We start from the raw sequence: 16833 nt of genomic DNA on the forward strand, positions 1-16833 counted from the left end.
TTTATTTTTATCTTTTATTATGAGCTAATACCAGGATGACATTCAAATGTCAGATGGCACAATTAAGACAGTCTTGGTAGGAATTATTCCAGCATTCCCAAAATTACAATTTAGTACACGAATGGCATCAAATGTATGCATCACTCCCACAGAGAAAAATTATGAAATTCTGAATATCTTATACCAGAATAGTTTCTGCATCAAATGGGAAAAGAAAAACTGCTGGTAACACAGCTGACCTATAAACCTTTTGTGATAATGACCTGCAGAACAAAATAGTCCCCTATTTAACATCTAGTAAAAAAAAATATGACTTTTGTTCAAGTTTAAGATTTAATACTTTTATATGGTTAGCCACAACAGGTATTAACCTCAGTTTTACTATATTTTTGTAATGCTACAAAAATCCTATAAAATCAAATTATAGTGAATTTTTCAGTGATTATAATTAAAAAAGCGCAGCTTGTACAAAATAAAAAAAATAAGATTCTATACTCTAATGAAAAATTTAAGACATTTTTAAATGAACAAAAGAAAGCACTTGTTAAGCTCTCCAATATTCAATGCATTCTGCACTTATCTGAAATAGCCAGACAGGAGCTAGAACTCCACTCCCCTTATCGTTCACGAATAGTAATTTTGACACTATTATATATATATAGAGGATCTATGTCTGATATTTTTACAAATAAATACAGGATAAACCATATTGCATAGTGTGTGCTTGCTGTCTGAGTCACACTCCAGAAGTTTCACAGTTATGGTAGGGAATTAAACTTATAATCTATGGGATGAAACATTGACAGTACATGAAATTTGCTTTTAAAACCGATGAATTGTATCCGTAATTAATCAGTGAACTCAGACAAACAACTCTTGCCATTCTTGCCAGCCATATTTAACCAATTCTACTGGACAATTATATCCAGCCAACCAAAAAGCAACTGTTAGCTGTAACTAGGACCAAGAGAGATCTGCCTCAAAAGAAAAAAAAAATTCTTTCTTTTTTTAAACTAAGTTCCTTTATATTCAGTAAACATGTTAGGAAACCGACGTTAACAAGGGGCAGAGAGAGGCACTGCTTGAAGTGTTGCGTATTTGCAAATATGCATAATACAAACACGCGTGAGCACTTTGATTTCAGTTTCACAACATGTCACCAGTGGCCCTATTGCCAAATGAAAAATGGCAATCTTCCAGTACAATTTGTGTCGCTATAAGGTAACTTGATTTTCCTTCTAAAACTAAATAAAAAAAAAAAATATTTTCCAACAAAAGGCTTATCAGGAAGAAAAAAAACCCAACTCATTTTTGCTCAATCATAACCATCTATTTTGTTGGTTCTTTGTTAGCATCAAGAAGGTATCGATGAATCCTTCTGCCTTGCGAATTTTAGAAAACAGCACTAATTGGATTCAACTTGCTTAGAGAGTTTTATGGCTTGGATCCTATGGCTCAAAAAGATTCAGTATACACAGAGTAAGCAGAATCTATCAAAAAATCCCTACTGTTGTGAAACGCTAGAAGTAGACTTTGCACAGTTTGACTAAAGATAATGCAACGCGTGGCAGGCAAAAAGTGACAGGACTTGTATGCAGTTGCATGATCATATACACACACACGCACACACCATACACACTCTAACTAGTGTAAAGCTCTGCAGATATTAACCCTTTCACCAGCTATGTTCATGGAAATGCTTTCTTTAAGGCAGGAAGTATTTAAGTAAGGTAAAGTTACCTTTATTTTATTCTTTGTACCTGTAAGTCATTTGTACAGATTGTGACAATTTCAAAAACATAAATAGTGTCCTTAGAACATGTTTCCTAAATTAAGTTGCTAAAGTTCTGACCCACTGTGGAAGACATTCACTGAAAGGCCATTTAACACTTTTCTCATACAATCAGCAAATTTATTGCCTCAGCATAGAAAAAAATGTTGATAAATTTAGAAATGTATAATGGCAGGGAACTCCCATCAGCAAAATTTTATTTTAAAAAAAGAAATCCTCAAATTCTTACCCACTGGTTACAAAAAGGTTTATTTCCTTATATTAGGTAGAATTTGGATATGTTTCCTGTGATGTTTCCTATACGTTTCCACTGACCGTGTAATTCCGATGCACTTTTTCCTGATCTTTTCTATGGGTAAGAACCTGAACGTATTCGGCTGTCTCCATCTAAGGACTAGCGTATACAGAAGTGATGTTTCCCAGTGAAATGTCTGCTGAGGACAAGGATGAAATAAGCAGGACACGTATGTGAGCCCGTGGCTTCCAGTTAAGCCTAGAACATAGCAGCATTGCCGTTTGATTAGATCCATTTGTCTTTGCAGGAACAGGTATTTCAGCTGGGGAAGCAAGTGAAACAGTTCTCTCCCACCCCACATTGCCAAGCTGGTCATTGAGTGATTCGCTTATTGATTTGTTGTTTCATGAGGAGAAGAATCAGAACTAGAGCCTTTACTTTCTTCACAGCAACCAATTACTTTGCATTTTTAATTTTGGGATACGTTCCATAATGAGCTGAATCAAAAAAATCTATTTGAAAAATATATATTTTTATATATATAAAAAACTCATTAAGTTTTGAATGTGAAATACCAATTAATTTTATCTTTCATCTTTGATTCCACCCCATTGTAGGAAACAGCTTAACCAAGCTTCCATGCTAATTATTCCTCAGACGCAAGCATATAGGCATTTCATACTTTGCCTAGTGAAAGGGCTAACCCTCCTTGACACATTCACGACTAGACCAGTGATTCCGAAGCAACATCCTGACCCTTAATACTGTCAGTTTCAAGCTATCGAGCTGAAAAATCCTTGATAAGGTGAGAAGATGTCACTGCGAATCAGTTAGATGATGTGCCTAGAGTTCTGCAATACCATTTTCTAAAGTTTTTTATGCACCATTGATTGACAGAAAAAAAAAAAAAAAATCCATTTTTCTTTGCTTTCCAAGTCGCTCTGTGCAATGACTGACTCTTTGATACTGTCACTTTTTAAAAGTAAACCATACAAGCCCTCGTATTTCAACTTCAAGGGGGCTTATGTCCGTTCTTTGTTTTCCACCTTCAAAGGCTTAAAAAAAATGGTGTTGTCATAGATTCATGCGCAAGTGCTCTGGTCGTTTGGAAATCATGGGAAAAGCTTGTTTTTTATATGGCCCAGAGTTTGGTTGCCGGATTGGAAGCGGTGCTGAGGCCTCTCCACAGACTGTCACATCCATTTGTTCTATTCCACTTGTCTCCATTGGATATTCCACAGGTGTCTGAGTATTTGATGCGCTGGCAGAAGCACCTCTTCCCCAGAATTCCCCAGGGGAAAACTTTACAGGGCTTTAAAACAAGAAATATAAAAATCAGAGATGAAGATACACACAGCACCAAGGTACGTCCTTTACTCTGCAGGAAGCTGCACTCAAACGCCTATTGAGAAGCATTCATAATTCTTCCTTCCACTTCCACAAGTTTGAGAGAGTTTCCGTCTCTAGCTTCTACCACCGTCTCTTGTAAAGTAAAATTCTCTCATTTGAGTAGTGAGGATATATTTCTAGGTGACTGCAGAAGGAATTTGCTGTACTAATGTGATTCTTTAGCGGCACATAAGTACTTAGGATGTTCTGAAACAGTTCTAGTGGAATGGTGTACCAAAGTCACCAGACTGTGAGGCTGTATCAGCGTTGAATAGCAAAAGCAAATCAGTACTTCTTGTGCTGCCAAACACCATAGATTTGTCTCTAATAGTGTGGTTTGTAAAATACGATCGATGCTGCACTTCTAATGGAAGTGATGGGCTTCCTGAGAAGAAAGGCCGCATTTTTTATTTCTAGTGCAGATCTATTTCAACTACTTGCCAAAAAAGTGTATTATAAAAAAAAAGAAAAAAAAAAAAAAAGAAAAAAAGATACCTGACTGGTGTCCTAGGGCTACCTATGAATCTGCGAGGTGATCGGATTTTTGGTTCAAAAGAAAATTTCTCTTTTACGCTTTCAAGTACAGATGGAGCCACATACGTAAAACCCTGCAAAACAGGAATGAATGTATTGTAACTCAAAGGCAAGATTTACATTTATGAGCACTTGTGCAGTTCTGATTGTCATGAAATAGGAAATGAGAATTATAAAAAAGGAGAGTAAAATACAGACATATGAACTTCTACTCACTTCCTGAAGCAAACAGCAGGACTTTAGGGAATTCCTCAGCTGAGTGCCTACACACCCCAGATATTTCTACTCAGATCACAAATTCCCACGGGCATGCTCAATTTAATTAATTCTGATCTATAGAATGGCCATTGTTCTCTCTGCATGACTATGAAAGCAATCACATGTTCAGGGTTCATAATGCAATTCTGAATCAGAATGCTGACATTCCAGAAAGTAAGCAACATTTGCTGGGTGTTTTATCTATATAAAGAAAACGTCAGCAATAATCGAACTAAGTATTTTCAAAGCCCTTAGGCGTTTCAAACCTGTTGCGGAATGTGTGTTTAAAATTACAGTAGTTTGCTTCAAGTATCGGGTGTTAAGATTCAATAGAATTAATTTACCTGAAATGCCCTACTGTTTGCAAGTAACACAACAAACCTCCCCAGAGCTACCGACTCGTCCCTGGCTCACTTACCAGAAAGACCTGGTTGGCACTTTCACTGAGAGTAGAGTCATCTGGGCTATCAACTGGTGTCTGACGTGTAAACTTTGAGTCAAACTGGCTCACATCCTCTTCAGATTGCTTTGCAAAAACAAAATGATTAAGGGTTTATATTACAGATATCAACCAAATGGCTTAGCGGTGATCAGTGTAGCCTCTGGATGGAGTTCATTCCATAGGTTTTTGGCAGAGCTCTGCTGTAGTAAAACCCTGGAGTGGTGTCGGAATCCTGTCGCTGCCAGTGGGAGGTCACTATGGGCACTGACACTGAGAAATAAAGGCAAGGGGGAGGGGCAAAAATTATGGATCAAAAAGGAACACAAATTAAAAAGATGCCTTAAAAAAATTTCTCAAATTACAAACAAAAACTTTTAGAAATACAATGCCAGTTTTTTGCAAGTTCAGCCCTCGTCACAACCAGCATAGAACCGTTGCAACCACTAGTTTTTGGAAGCCTCTCCAGAAAATTTGATCCCATTTTTGCAGATATAAAAGTGTTTATACTGTGAGGGATAGAGGACAACTCTGGAATAAGTGACTATGAAGAATATTGTTTAATTCACTGAAAGAAGGGACATAATTCCAAGATCCCTTCTGTAATTCCTAAGTGTAACTGAAAAGGCAGTATGTATTCATTTGTGCAGGCCTTCATGCAGTCACAGAAGCACATTTTCAAAAACCATCCGGTGTGTGCAAGTAACTTTCGTAATATCTGCCAATAACAGAAAAACCCCAAACTATCTTCAGATCATTTGTTTGGAAATATCAGTCTTGTGTCACTCTGAATATCCTTCAGAACGGTGAGGGGAAAAAAGGTCCAGGTCCCCCTGCTGTAGTATGCTCGACATTAGTGATGCCTAAGTCAGTTTAAAGTGAGATTTCTCACAGTTGGGAGCTACTGGGGTGGCAATACCCGTTGCTGCTGTAGCTAATTGTACGCAGAGGGAAAAAGAGACACACTCCACAGCATCAAAATGTAAGATAGGATAATAGAGGCTTATTCATCACATCACTGGTTTGAGATAAAATTTAATTACTGCCTATAATGCACAAGATGCACTGTAAATATCAATAAGCAAACGTGCTTAATTAGGTGACTTCACTTACTTTTGCTTAGCAACTATTTATCATCTTAGTTTCAACTAAGTATTGACTTACTGTACAATGCTTAGAAGCAGAAATTCGGAGACAACTGCACTTGTGAGTCTGTTTAACCTCCAGATTAAAAGCAGGAGGAACTAAAACTGAAGCAGAACCTTCTTCCCGCAGAAGAATTAACAGAAGGCTAAATCAGCTTTTAGCTGATTTTTGCCACCTTCTCACATAAAAAAAGTGAGATCCTATTCTAGTGAGGGACGAGTACCATGACTACAGAGTAATACGACAGAACAGCGCGCTCATGACAGACGGTATTTCATACTGTGTGGAGTTAAAGAGCTTTTTTTAAAATGTTGTTATAGCATCAGTTCTCAGGAAAAAAAAATCTGCATCAGGTAGGTTCTCTCTTTAATTTGACAACAGTAAATCTGAGAACTAGTAACCAAAGTTGATGCATTTAACTATTTAAAGTACCAGAAATCAATGGTACTCCAGTTCATAAGAGTGTGCGTTTCAAAGTTTTAGATTCCACATTGTTTAAAACCTTTCCTAAAAGCGTACGAGGAATATCTCACAGCATTCCGAGTACATACCAACAAGGGTTTAAAAGGAGGTTCCACCTTTCGTGCCAACAGCTCATCCCAGTTAATGTGTCTGAAGAACGGGTGAGCCTACAAGAGTTAGCAACAGCACAGTCATAATCCGCCTTCTGGGTATAAATCACAGAAATCTGAGAATTAAGCATGTTCTTTTCAGACCCTCACTGTGGTGTCTTCCTTTGCAAAATCACATATGGGTCTAGTGTAACATATTCTGCAGCGCTACGGCAGAGTGGCTGGAAGAGCTGGAAAGTGATACCATAGCTCCAAGTCAGACAACACGTGTTCCTACCGTGTTTTCCTTGAAAGTATTAGAAACAGCCAGTTTACATGCAAAATACCTCTACATTTTTTCAACTTTAAAAGTTAGATATTCTAAAAATAATGAAAACCCACTCTATTAATAACAAATTATTAGAACTGTGAAATAAAGAGAACTCTCTAGTACATTGTTAATCTCACCACAAGTAAAGTCAAGCTGGAAGCAGCAGGAACTAGGCCTCTGCCGTACCTTTTAACTACGCAACGCTGAATGCAAACTAACAACACTTCTCCCTTGGAAGAGCTGCAGTAAATGCAAGGGCTGGCAGATTTTTCATCAGACTGCGGGAGTATCATTGCTCTTATATGGCTGACTGTACTATTAGCATTGTGCAACTAGGAGAAAAGTTCCAGACCTACTGGAAGACAGAGCTAAAGAATAAATGTTATTTTCCAGATTTCAAATTATCAAATAGATAGACAGCTGCTTTTGTTAAGCTTTACAGCATTCAAATTTTGATCAGCTGTCACGTGTGGCTGCCTTTTTGCTCATTACAGTTCAAGACAGACATACTCTCCTTCCTCGATGTACCCTCAAAGCTGCTTTATTTTCAATGAGGTAATTTAAGAATTCTTGAATTAAGAGAAAGTTACCTGAACTTCTCCAGCATCTCCAGGACCAGCTCCTAGACGTGAGGCAGCATTTCTTTTTAGCAGCTTAATGAGAAATAACATCCAAAAAAGCGAAGTTAGTTATGCTGTTATGACTAGACTAGCTCTGATACGAATCATCATTTGAATGAATACCATGCAGAACGAATACAGAACAATCAGAAAAATCTGCATTCGTTAGAAAACAATTGTATTTTCAAGGAAAATAACCTTCTGTACCACGCAAACCAAGACTGACTTATTTAGTAATAAAACAAGCTTGGACTCAATAGCCATAGTAGTATCATTATATTTCTATTTTCTACATACACGCGTAGTACTGACATTCATTAAAATTCTACCTTTTTAAGCAGATCTCTGGCTTCTTGTGTGAGGTAGGGAGGCAAGTTGAGTTTACACTTGAGAATCTTGTCAATTGTTTTCTTTCTGTTCTCCCCAGTGAAAGGAGGCTAAAAAGCGCCATTGTAGTGGGAGGAAAAATAGGACTTGTTCAGGTCTCTTATTTGTGTACACAGAACGCACGTCAGTAATTTATAAAGCAGATAAAATTACTGCAAATGGGACTTCCAAATAACTCTTTGGATGAGAGCAGCTCACGACTGTAGTCAACAGAAGCGCAGCTGTATTTTAGTTATTTGTTACTTGCAGTCTGTATATATACAAATATATATGTATTTATACATGCAACTGAATTAGAATACAGGTAACTACAAAAGCTATGAAGAGAAATACATGCAATTATAACTGTGCACCTACTGCTCCAGTCAGCATGTCATACATTAATGCCCCCAAACTCCACCAGTCCACAGCACGATTATGCCCACTCCTCATCAAGATTTCAGGGGCCCTATAATCAGAAAAATTGAAAATATGAAAGTATTTTAACAAGTTTAATACTGACTACTAGTTTTCAAATAAAACCACGTTTATCAAGTAAAATTTCCCTAAGTGACTGAACATACGAACCATCAGTTAAAAAAGGCAAAATTTAGCCATTACCCCCAGACCAGAGTAATACTTTTCTATTTCATCATGCAGCTCACATGTATTCAATTGTTCCACAAAACGTGTGTGTGACTGTTCCATCGTGAATAGATTCTTTACATAATCCGAAGTCAGTCAATTTTACATGACCTGAAATTAAATATATAAAATTTAAGACTTGCCAGAATTCTGACATTTGTATAAAGTAACATTAAAAAATAGCAGTTTTTAACACGGATATATAATAACTCTGAACTACTTCCAGGTATCTTCAATGGTCTGACAAATGAGGTAATCACGCTTACAGGTAAAACCTCTGCATTATACCTGCATCAGAAAGCGTTGCCACTTGAAGAGAAACAAGACAAACAACCAAAACTCATTCACTTATAGACAAATGTATTTAAACATAAAGATTGTAGAGCATCGTTCACATAAGAAAGTGGGCTAGTGAATTTTACTGCTTGCTTCAAAGTTCAGAGAATAACCTTCAAGAAATTGTGAAGTGCCCTGAACAATTCAGTATAAAACCTTAGACTAAGTAAATAAGTGGTTTAAGATAACACGAAAATACGAGATGGTATGGACTGCCAGACTAATCAGTGTCATACACTCAACGTAACAGTGCATTCAGGAATTGCTACTACTGTCAGGTAAAGTGTCAACACCGAGACAAGTCATTTCAGCTACAGGTGATTTGGCATCCTACCTAAATCGCTTTTCCTAACTAACATCTTCAGTCATCGCCATTGGCCAAAACGTCACTGAAACTACACTGAAGACACAGATCTTTATGTCCTTTACAGTGACCCCGTAGAAAAAAAAAATTCCAGAGCTGCAGAAATAGCAAGTCAACCATTCAAAAAATGCCTGTGTCTATACCCGTGAAACTTGGGAGCTTGCTATGGCCTATTAAATCTGAAGAAGCTGTGTTTAAGGGCGAGCAATTAACTTTGGCAATTCCTCAGTTATACCAGGAGTGATAATGAACATGCCATTGTTCTAAGGAAATTCACGTAAGAGTGAAGTGTTGTGACCTTTGAAGAATTGTTTTCAAATGACTGTCAACGTAACTGTCATTATATTTCTACCTTGATGATTAAGCATGATATTTTCTGGCTTCAGATCACGATAGATAATTCCTTTTTGATGCAAGTGCCCCAGTGCCATTGAGATTTCTGCCAAGTAAAAGCTGAAAGGAAATGTATGCCACAAAATTAGATGTATTCAATCATGCAAAGCATCTTAAGCACTAAGACTATTACGTACATAGCAACAGTTCCTTGAAAGTATCATTAGAAGTGTACAAGAGAATAAATGAGAGAAACAATGATGCCTTTGAGGTTGGATTGCTAAAAGGCATACAGATGAACTACGAAATTACGCCATTACCATTAGGTTTACCTGTTCAGTAGCTATCTTATCGTGCATGTATCTGGAGGAATCTGAAATCTACCAGTTAGCGTTGAAATATGCTTCAATTTGTATTACCATATCTAGATGGCAAAGTTGCAGGAAAAAAAATGAAAGTAAGGAGGTAACTGGCACAGCCAGAGTGCCATCTGTGGAATGGTATTACAGCCCCATCAAAGCTTTTCTAAGGCATTATCAGCATGCACTGTGGAAAGATACAACTGTATTCAGTTGTGCGAAGCCGAATCAATAAGGGACAATTTCAACTTGTTTATAAGTAAAATATCACTACTCAAAGGGCTTTTTCTCCTTCGTTAGAATTACCATGTCACACATCTGATGGTTAGAGTACAGCCATTACAGTGACTTGGAAATTCTGTACCTAGCTGGTAAAACTGCATGCGGATCAAGAACAACAACAAAGTGCATTTACAGCAAGTCTTTCACAGCCTTTTTTCTCCAACACCCAAAGCACCTCCTTCACCACAACCCTGTGGAATACGACCTCACTCGGCAACCAGCAATGGACCTGCTTCTGTAGTAGGACTGGCACAAACTGGTAAGTACAGAACACATACGTCTTCCCAAAACCAGTTAACTGCTCTTTTCACTAGACTATGAAATGAGTGAGTAGTTACAGTTTTTCAAGTCAGAATATACCATTTAAGCACTTGGAAAAAAAAAACCAAAACCCAAGCCTATTAATTCACCATAATAGTTTCACTTACCAAGCCGTGTCTTCCATAAATATCCCTTCCCTCTCTAACTGCATAAATAGTTCTCCTCCTGTCATGAGAAAAATGAGATTATTCTCTATTGAAGTACACTCTATCATATTTAGTCAGTCAAAAGTCTATTTTCTAGAAAAACTGCAGGTATTTTGTCCTGCTCCGCAGAAAGTTGTTTCATAAAAAAGAACTAAGAATTTACTATTCTGTTATTCTCAGAATTCTATCAACTAAAGAAATGCCAAAAGAAATCACAACAGCATGCTGAAAAAGATAACAGCATTTCTGTCTCTGTCTTTTTCCTACTGTTATAACTTGAGCAAATTGCTTCTAATCTGTGTCAGTTTCCCTATCCGTGAAATAAAGATAACGCTTTCTTGTTTCGCAAAGAACCTGCCAGGACTAAAGCCTCAGGTACTGCGTATGACTGCACAGGATCTAAGTGTAACACAAAAGAATTACAAGTCTCCTCTCCTGTACTATCACGAAAAATAACTATTTTATGTTTCATTCATCTTTATTATATTGAATTAGAAGGTCTATTTATGTTATTCTACGTATTTTTAATACTAACCTATTTTACATTTTTAAGACACCACACCAATAGTTAGCTGGCCTTTTATCAGTAGAGAAAGAAATCAAATTGTCAGTTACGGAAGATACCAAGAAGCAGGTAACAGAATTTCATATACTGACCACTGAGATACTCAAGGATGAGGTAGAGTTTTCCACCAGTCTGAAAGGCATAAATTAAGTCTACGATGAAGGGATGTTTCACTTCCTCCAGTATATTCCGCTCTGCTTTTGTGTGAGCCGTATCCTTTGCATTCCTTACGATCATTGCCTACAAAAAGCAGAGATACGTGAGCACAAGAACGTGCTAAACAAGGCAGACTTTTATAAATCACAACACTACGTATGACTCAGCAACATAATAAAAGAAAAAGAAAATTTCACCACAATATATACATAACACGATAGGCTTCTTGTGGAAATTTAATTATCTATTTATTTCATAGAATCACACAATAATTTAGGATGGAAGGAATCTCCTGAGCTATTTAAATTAGCTGCTAAGAACTACACATACAAAATAATTTAGTTAAAGACTAATTATAATTCCAATTGTACCCAGATAACAATGGTATATATATCACAGATAAAGTTTAATTTTAGGTATATTATGTAATTAGATAATTGTAACAGCTAAAGGGCGGGAAAGATTTTTTTCAGATTCAGACAGTAGTGAAACGTGAACATTCAGGTTACCTTTTTAAGAACTTTCATGGCAAATATTTTCCCGGTGTTTGCTCCAGTTACTTTTCGTACTTGAAATACCTACACAACACCAATGCAAAAGCAATCAGGTATTTATGACCGCGTTAGCCGTTTTAAGTTAAAAACAAAAGTTCTGCGAAAGAGAGATGAGATCACCTACAAACTGCCAGGCTGCCTGAAGGAGAAGGGCTAGTGATTTCAACCAGAACCAGTTTGGGACATTTTCTACTGCCACCAGCTGGCGAGGCTCTGCCAGTGACCTCGCTCCCACGACACCAACCTCGGCAGCCCTGAGGTTCCCTCCTGGTAGAACGAACTTTCAGAAAACAGGATGGGAAGAGGCGGCAAGCGAGCACTTTAACCGCCTTGAGCGTAATGGATTTGCCTCTGTAGAAAAGAGTTCCTTACCTTTCCATAGCCACCTTTGCCAAGTACGCGCAGTAACTCAAAGCACTCTGGTCGGATCTTTTCTGGACCTCTGTTTACACTAGTTTCTGAAATCTCAAATTTTTCACAATGTTCCATGCCACTGGATAAAACCGAAACAAGAATATAAGACTACCTGATACTCAAAAATGATCAAATGAAAGTAAGCAAGCAAATTACTTCCTGAAAAGCATACACTCTATCTGACATAACCGAATGACTGCTCTGGAGATCTGGAGAATTCTCAGCATCAGAAATTTTATTTGGGTGTGTGCAAAGCAGTAAGTTGCACAGAAAAGATTACCTCACATTTTTGGGATTTATAGTATCAAGATTTCCTTCAGATTCCTTCATTTTAATGCATAATAAATCTCTGCATTACACCAGAATCAAGTTTAAAAGACCAAAGCCTCTAACTGACTTAGATATTCCTACAAGACCTCAAACAAAAGCAAGGCCATAAGGTGCGTTTAAGTTTCAGATCACATTCAGCAGCCCCAACGGTCATGGCAAGACTTCTATATATCTTGCAGAAAACATTGTAAAAAAGTAAGTCTCACAACTCTGAACATGCCACAAAAGACTGAACCATAATTTAATGATGCTTCTAAATTATGCAGCAGTTCTGCAAAAGGCTAACAGATTGATCCTGCCAAAGTCAATGTAACTGAACTGTTTTAACTATCCCTGCTTTCTTCTCACAACACGGTATGATGAACAATCTGGAAATCTATAAATGAAGTAACACTAAAGGTAGCTGTCTCGGGAACTTCAAATCAGAACTTCTGAATTCTTATCTGCTCCAGACCGCTATGCAAATCTGCAACCGCAGCCTTTATAAAATGAACAGAACATACAATGTTCTGCAGACAGTGCATTACATCGGTATTACAGACATTATTCAAGCAAAATATATAACGTTAGGAGAAACAAGGATTAAAAGACAACAGAAAGTTTCGCCAGAATTTATTTTATTATTATTATTTTATTTCAAGATACAATTCACAAATTTTAATGTGAAGAAATAGTGAAACGACTAGAAACAACTCAAAATTGAACAAGAATGACAAAATTTTCTATTTAACTTAACAATGCGACAAAATTAGAAGTCATATGTAGTTGGCATGAATGGTACAGAACATTTTCTAGCAGCAACTTACAGGTCATATTGGCCAACTCCTCCATGGTCCATGCTCTCACTTAATTGACCCTGGGGATGGGAGGGGTAAAAGGAAGATTAATTGTAACAACGGAAAAAAAGCAGTGTTAAAATAAATGCACTGATGTGTTTTACAATTTCTAGATTTTATATCTATATATATACAGTTATATATATCATTGTAATTTATATTAAATAAGCCTAAAGGTCAGGAATAATTATCCGCAGAAGATAAGAAATCTTAAAAAATTCTGTGCAAGATTTGCGGTGCTTCCACATATCTCAAGCAGTGACACATGGAACCACTGTTTTACTTGACACATCGTTAATCACTTTAATATTAGAGGTAACGATTACACACACCACCAAGTGAATTTGAAAAATGTTAAGGTACTACTTTTTTTTTTACAATTGCTCTTACATATGAATTTTTAAATCCTATTACTGTATTATGGAAATTAGAACAATAGTAAAAATTACGTGAATAGATGAACGGAAATTCATATGCACTAGAAACAAATAATCCACTGAGAGGTTTCATTAGTCTATATTGATAATAATCAAATCGCAGTAGTAATGAAAGAATTAAGCTTTACTCTGATGTTAAATAACTTTTTCTGAACAATAATCAGATAAATTAATGCATGCAAATATTATTAAAGAAAGCTCAAGCACTTCAACATCAGAACTAGTCACCATTAAAGAACACAGTTCAATTTTAAAGCGGAATTTTCTTCAAAGAATTTTCAACTTGATCCCTTATGCAAGATAATACGTCCCTATAACTGTGGCTCTACATGGCAAAAGAAGTGCAAACCAAGCAGACAGCTGGAATGAATACAAATAGAATTTAATGGGCAAGCTTCTAATGAGCTTTAGACTATACCTTAACATTTTTATTTTTAAAAACATGTACGTAAAATAATAACTACAAGTTAGTGAGAGACAGCCTGGAATCTACAGACTGAATACCGATATATCGAGTGACATGTGAAATTCAGAGAATCAGAAGGAAAAAAAAATAAATATCCAGAGACCTCCAAAAAGCAGAGAGGCCAAGGAGTGCATTTTTAAGTATTATATACATGAAAACACTAACCAGAGAAAAACAGAAACTTTCAATAGCTTCGAAACCACTTAAAAGTTTAGAGAGGCTGGTTTATTTTGGTGGGCGATCTAAACGGGAATTTAACTCCTGGTTCCACCTACTAGCACCACAAGCAATTATGGAGTCCAAAAGTTCGTTTCCAGGTCAGAGAGTTGCTAGCTTGTGTCCTCTTGATAACATTTATTAGAGAAATCCTGCTTATTGACATCTCTTTCACAATAAAACCCACTGAAGCTGCCCTTGACCCTACCTTTAGATGCCAACAAACGAATTAAAAAAAAATTCAACAAACACAGAGAATAAACACCCATCACGTTCCTAGAACAACAACCCAAGTTACTCAATGGTTCTGGCAAAGTTTACACGCGCTATTCTCACCCCTGTGAACTATGTTGTTCATTCTCTGTATTAACGTGAGCAAAATTCACTTCAGACACCATTCTGCTACCTTCAGGATTTCTTCTCGTTTCACAAAACCAAGGAATGCAATGGTATTCTGGCAGGAAGGCTAGCAGTCATTCAGCCTATACTTATTGTTTCATTTATTACAAACACAAAAATTAAGGCTGTTTTTTTCTCCATAATAATTAATGCAAACAACCCTATGGCTTACGAGTAAACACTCCATTTAAACAATTCTTCAGATTTTCTAGAACGACTGTGCCTTTCAAAACTCCAGCTGATCTGCTCCTGCTACAACCAGGCTTTCAGCAGGTACCACCACAGAGACCAGACAAGACAGCCCAGGCTTTACACCCTGCACACGTCCAGTTCAGTGATCCCAACTGCTCTGCCTGCAATGTCTTTCTGATCCTTGTAAGACAGGCACAACACCTACAGACATCACTCTCAGCAAAACATTTTTCCCTTTACACTTTCCTGACGCTTTCCCTCCTTTCGTGCTCTTACATCCCCTGCTTTCCAGTTCTGTTTTAATTTCAAGTCCGTTCTAATCCTCCTTTATCTGTTTTCCAAAAGGCACCTGAGAACCAAATGAGGCTGCCAACGTGCGTTCATGTCCACAGTTCTGCCATGAAAATTTCAGTCACAGAAATTTTTAAAAATCTACAATAAGCAATGAATTTTTAAAAATTATTCTCTAAGACTGAATTATTGGAACGTGAGCGAGAACAAATTCAACTTTCTTGCCACCCTCCCCTTCGAGCCTGTTCTTGGCAACATTAACAGCGTGATGCAAGCAACGTGGTTTTTTAAGCCAAGTACTTTATTGATTATTGAGGTGACAGACAGTGCTTTTTCCTGCAGGTCGAGAAGCGTTCAAGCCTTCAGCTGTCAAACAACATCTCTACAGATGATATGCAGTGCGGGTATTCCAACTGTGGCACCGAGTATCTGGTTATCTCAAAGACTCCAACGTCATTAGTATTTAAACGGCAAAAAATAAATGCAGTAGCAGTTTAAGCAATAGCAAATGTTTAATATACAAAGCAATATAAAAAAGCAACAGTGGCACTAGAAAAATATAAACAGAGATCTCCTAAGAAATTTCCCCCAAAACCTTCACAGAATCTATCCAAATGTTACAAAACGACAAACTACAGATTACAAGGTGGAAGCATGAGATGGAGATGCACGCTGATCCATACCGACGTCTGCCGCAGCATTTTAAAGCTCTGCTTTTAATTTTGGCGCTAGAGCAACGACTTTATACAGCTCCAGAAAGATTAGCGTTTCTGCACTGACGTTAAAACATGTGACGAGAAGGAAAAAAGAAAAGAAAAAAAAAAAAAAAGAAAAAAGACAACAAACCCAACCCCGCTGCGGCACTTGTGCTGGGAAATCCAGCGCAAAACTTCCAAGGGGAAAAGCTCCGGCAGGTCGGGCGCACCCCCGCCCGCCGGAGGGCAACCGCTGGCCGCCCGCCCTCGCCGGGGAAACCCTGCTCGCCGGCTGCCTGCTCCGCGCTCCCTTCGCCCGGATGGCAACTCCCCGGCCGCCTCCCAGGGCCGGGCCAGGCGCGGAGCCTCCCCGGGCTCTCCCCGGGCAGGGCGCGGCCGGGGCCGCCTCACCTGCGCGGCCCAGGGCGGCGGCCGGCGCCGCGCTCCGCCTCAGCGCGGCCCCCGCCCGCCTCCGCGGCAGCCCCGCCGGGCTCGGCCGCCGGCGAGATGCCCCCCGGCCACCTCCCTGCTCCCTCCCCTCAGGCCTGGCCCCCGGCGCCGCTCCCCGCCACGGCCTCCCGCTCCCTCCCCGCGCCGCGCTCCCCCCTCTCACCCCCTCCTCCAGCTCCTCGTCCGAACCCGCGTCCTCAGGCTGGTCCAGATCGATGTCGAAGACGCCCGCCATGGCGCGGGTGCGAGCCGCGGCGCCGCCGCCCCTTCCTGGCTGTGCTGGGTGCGCGAGGCCTGGGCCGCCTCATGGGCCCGCACCCCCCAACTCCGCCACGGCCGCCATCACCGGCTGCCCGGCCCGCAGCGCGCATGCGCCCCCGCCCCG

The 16833-nt window shown here is 38.8% G+C and overlaps 1 protein-coding gene across 1 annotated transcript; it reads right to left on the reverse strand.

The window, feature by feature from the left end:
* RPS6KB1 (ribosomal protein S6 kinase B1) lies at window positions 1-16821 on the reverse strand. Its single transcript, XM_054208148.1, has 15 exons — window positions 16612-16821; window positions 13273-13322; window positions 12095-12215; window positions 11678-11746; window positions 11105-11252; window positions 10409-10466; window positions 9359-9459; window positions 8327-8417; window positions 8040-8130; window positions 7625-7732; window positions 7266-7328; window positions 6345-6422; window positions 4627-4734; window positions 3912-4024; window positions 1-3339 (listed from the first exon to the last, which is right to left on the reverse strand). Exons 1-15 carry the CDS (start codon window positions 16681-16683, stop codon window positions 3102-3104), a joined length of 1509 nt encoding a protein of 502 aa, XP_054064123.1. The 5' UTR covers window positions 16684-16821; the 3' UTR covers window positions 1-3101.
* Window positions 16822-16833: the final 12 nt, after the last annotated feature.

The sequence above is a fragment of the Rissa tridactyla genome, chromosome 7 (genome assembly GCF_028500815.1).
Source record: "Rissa tridactyla isolate bRisTri1 chromosome 7, bRisTri1.patW.cur.20221130, whole genome shotgun sequence".
NCBI classification, from domain to species: Eukaryota; Metazoa; Chordata; class Aves; order Charadriiformes; family Laridae; genus Rissa; species Rissa tridactyla.

Excerpts from the sequence above, each read along its gene's own strand:
- RPS6KB1 (XM_054208148.1), bottom strand. The coding sequence starts at position 16,683 with ATGGCGGGCGTCTTCGACATCGATCTGGACCAGCCTGAGGACGCGGGT. Across the intron at positions 12,216-13,272 it reads GGAGTTGGCCAATATGACCT|TGGCATGGAACATTGTGAAA; the intron begins GTAAGTTGCTGC and ends GGTTTTATCCAG. Across the intron at positions 7,733-8,039 it reads ATGACATGCTGACTGGAGCA|CCTCCTTTCACTGGGGAGAA; the intron begins GTAGGTGCACAG and ends GGCGCTTTTTAG.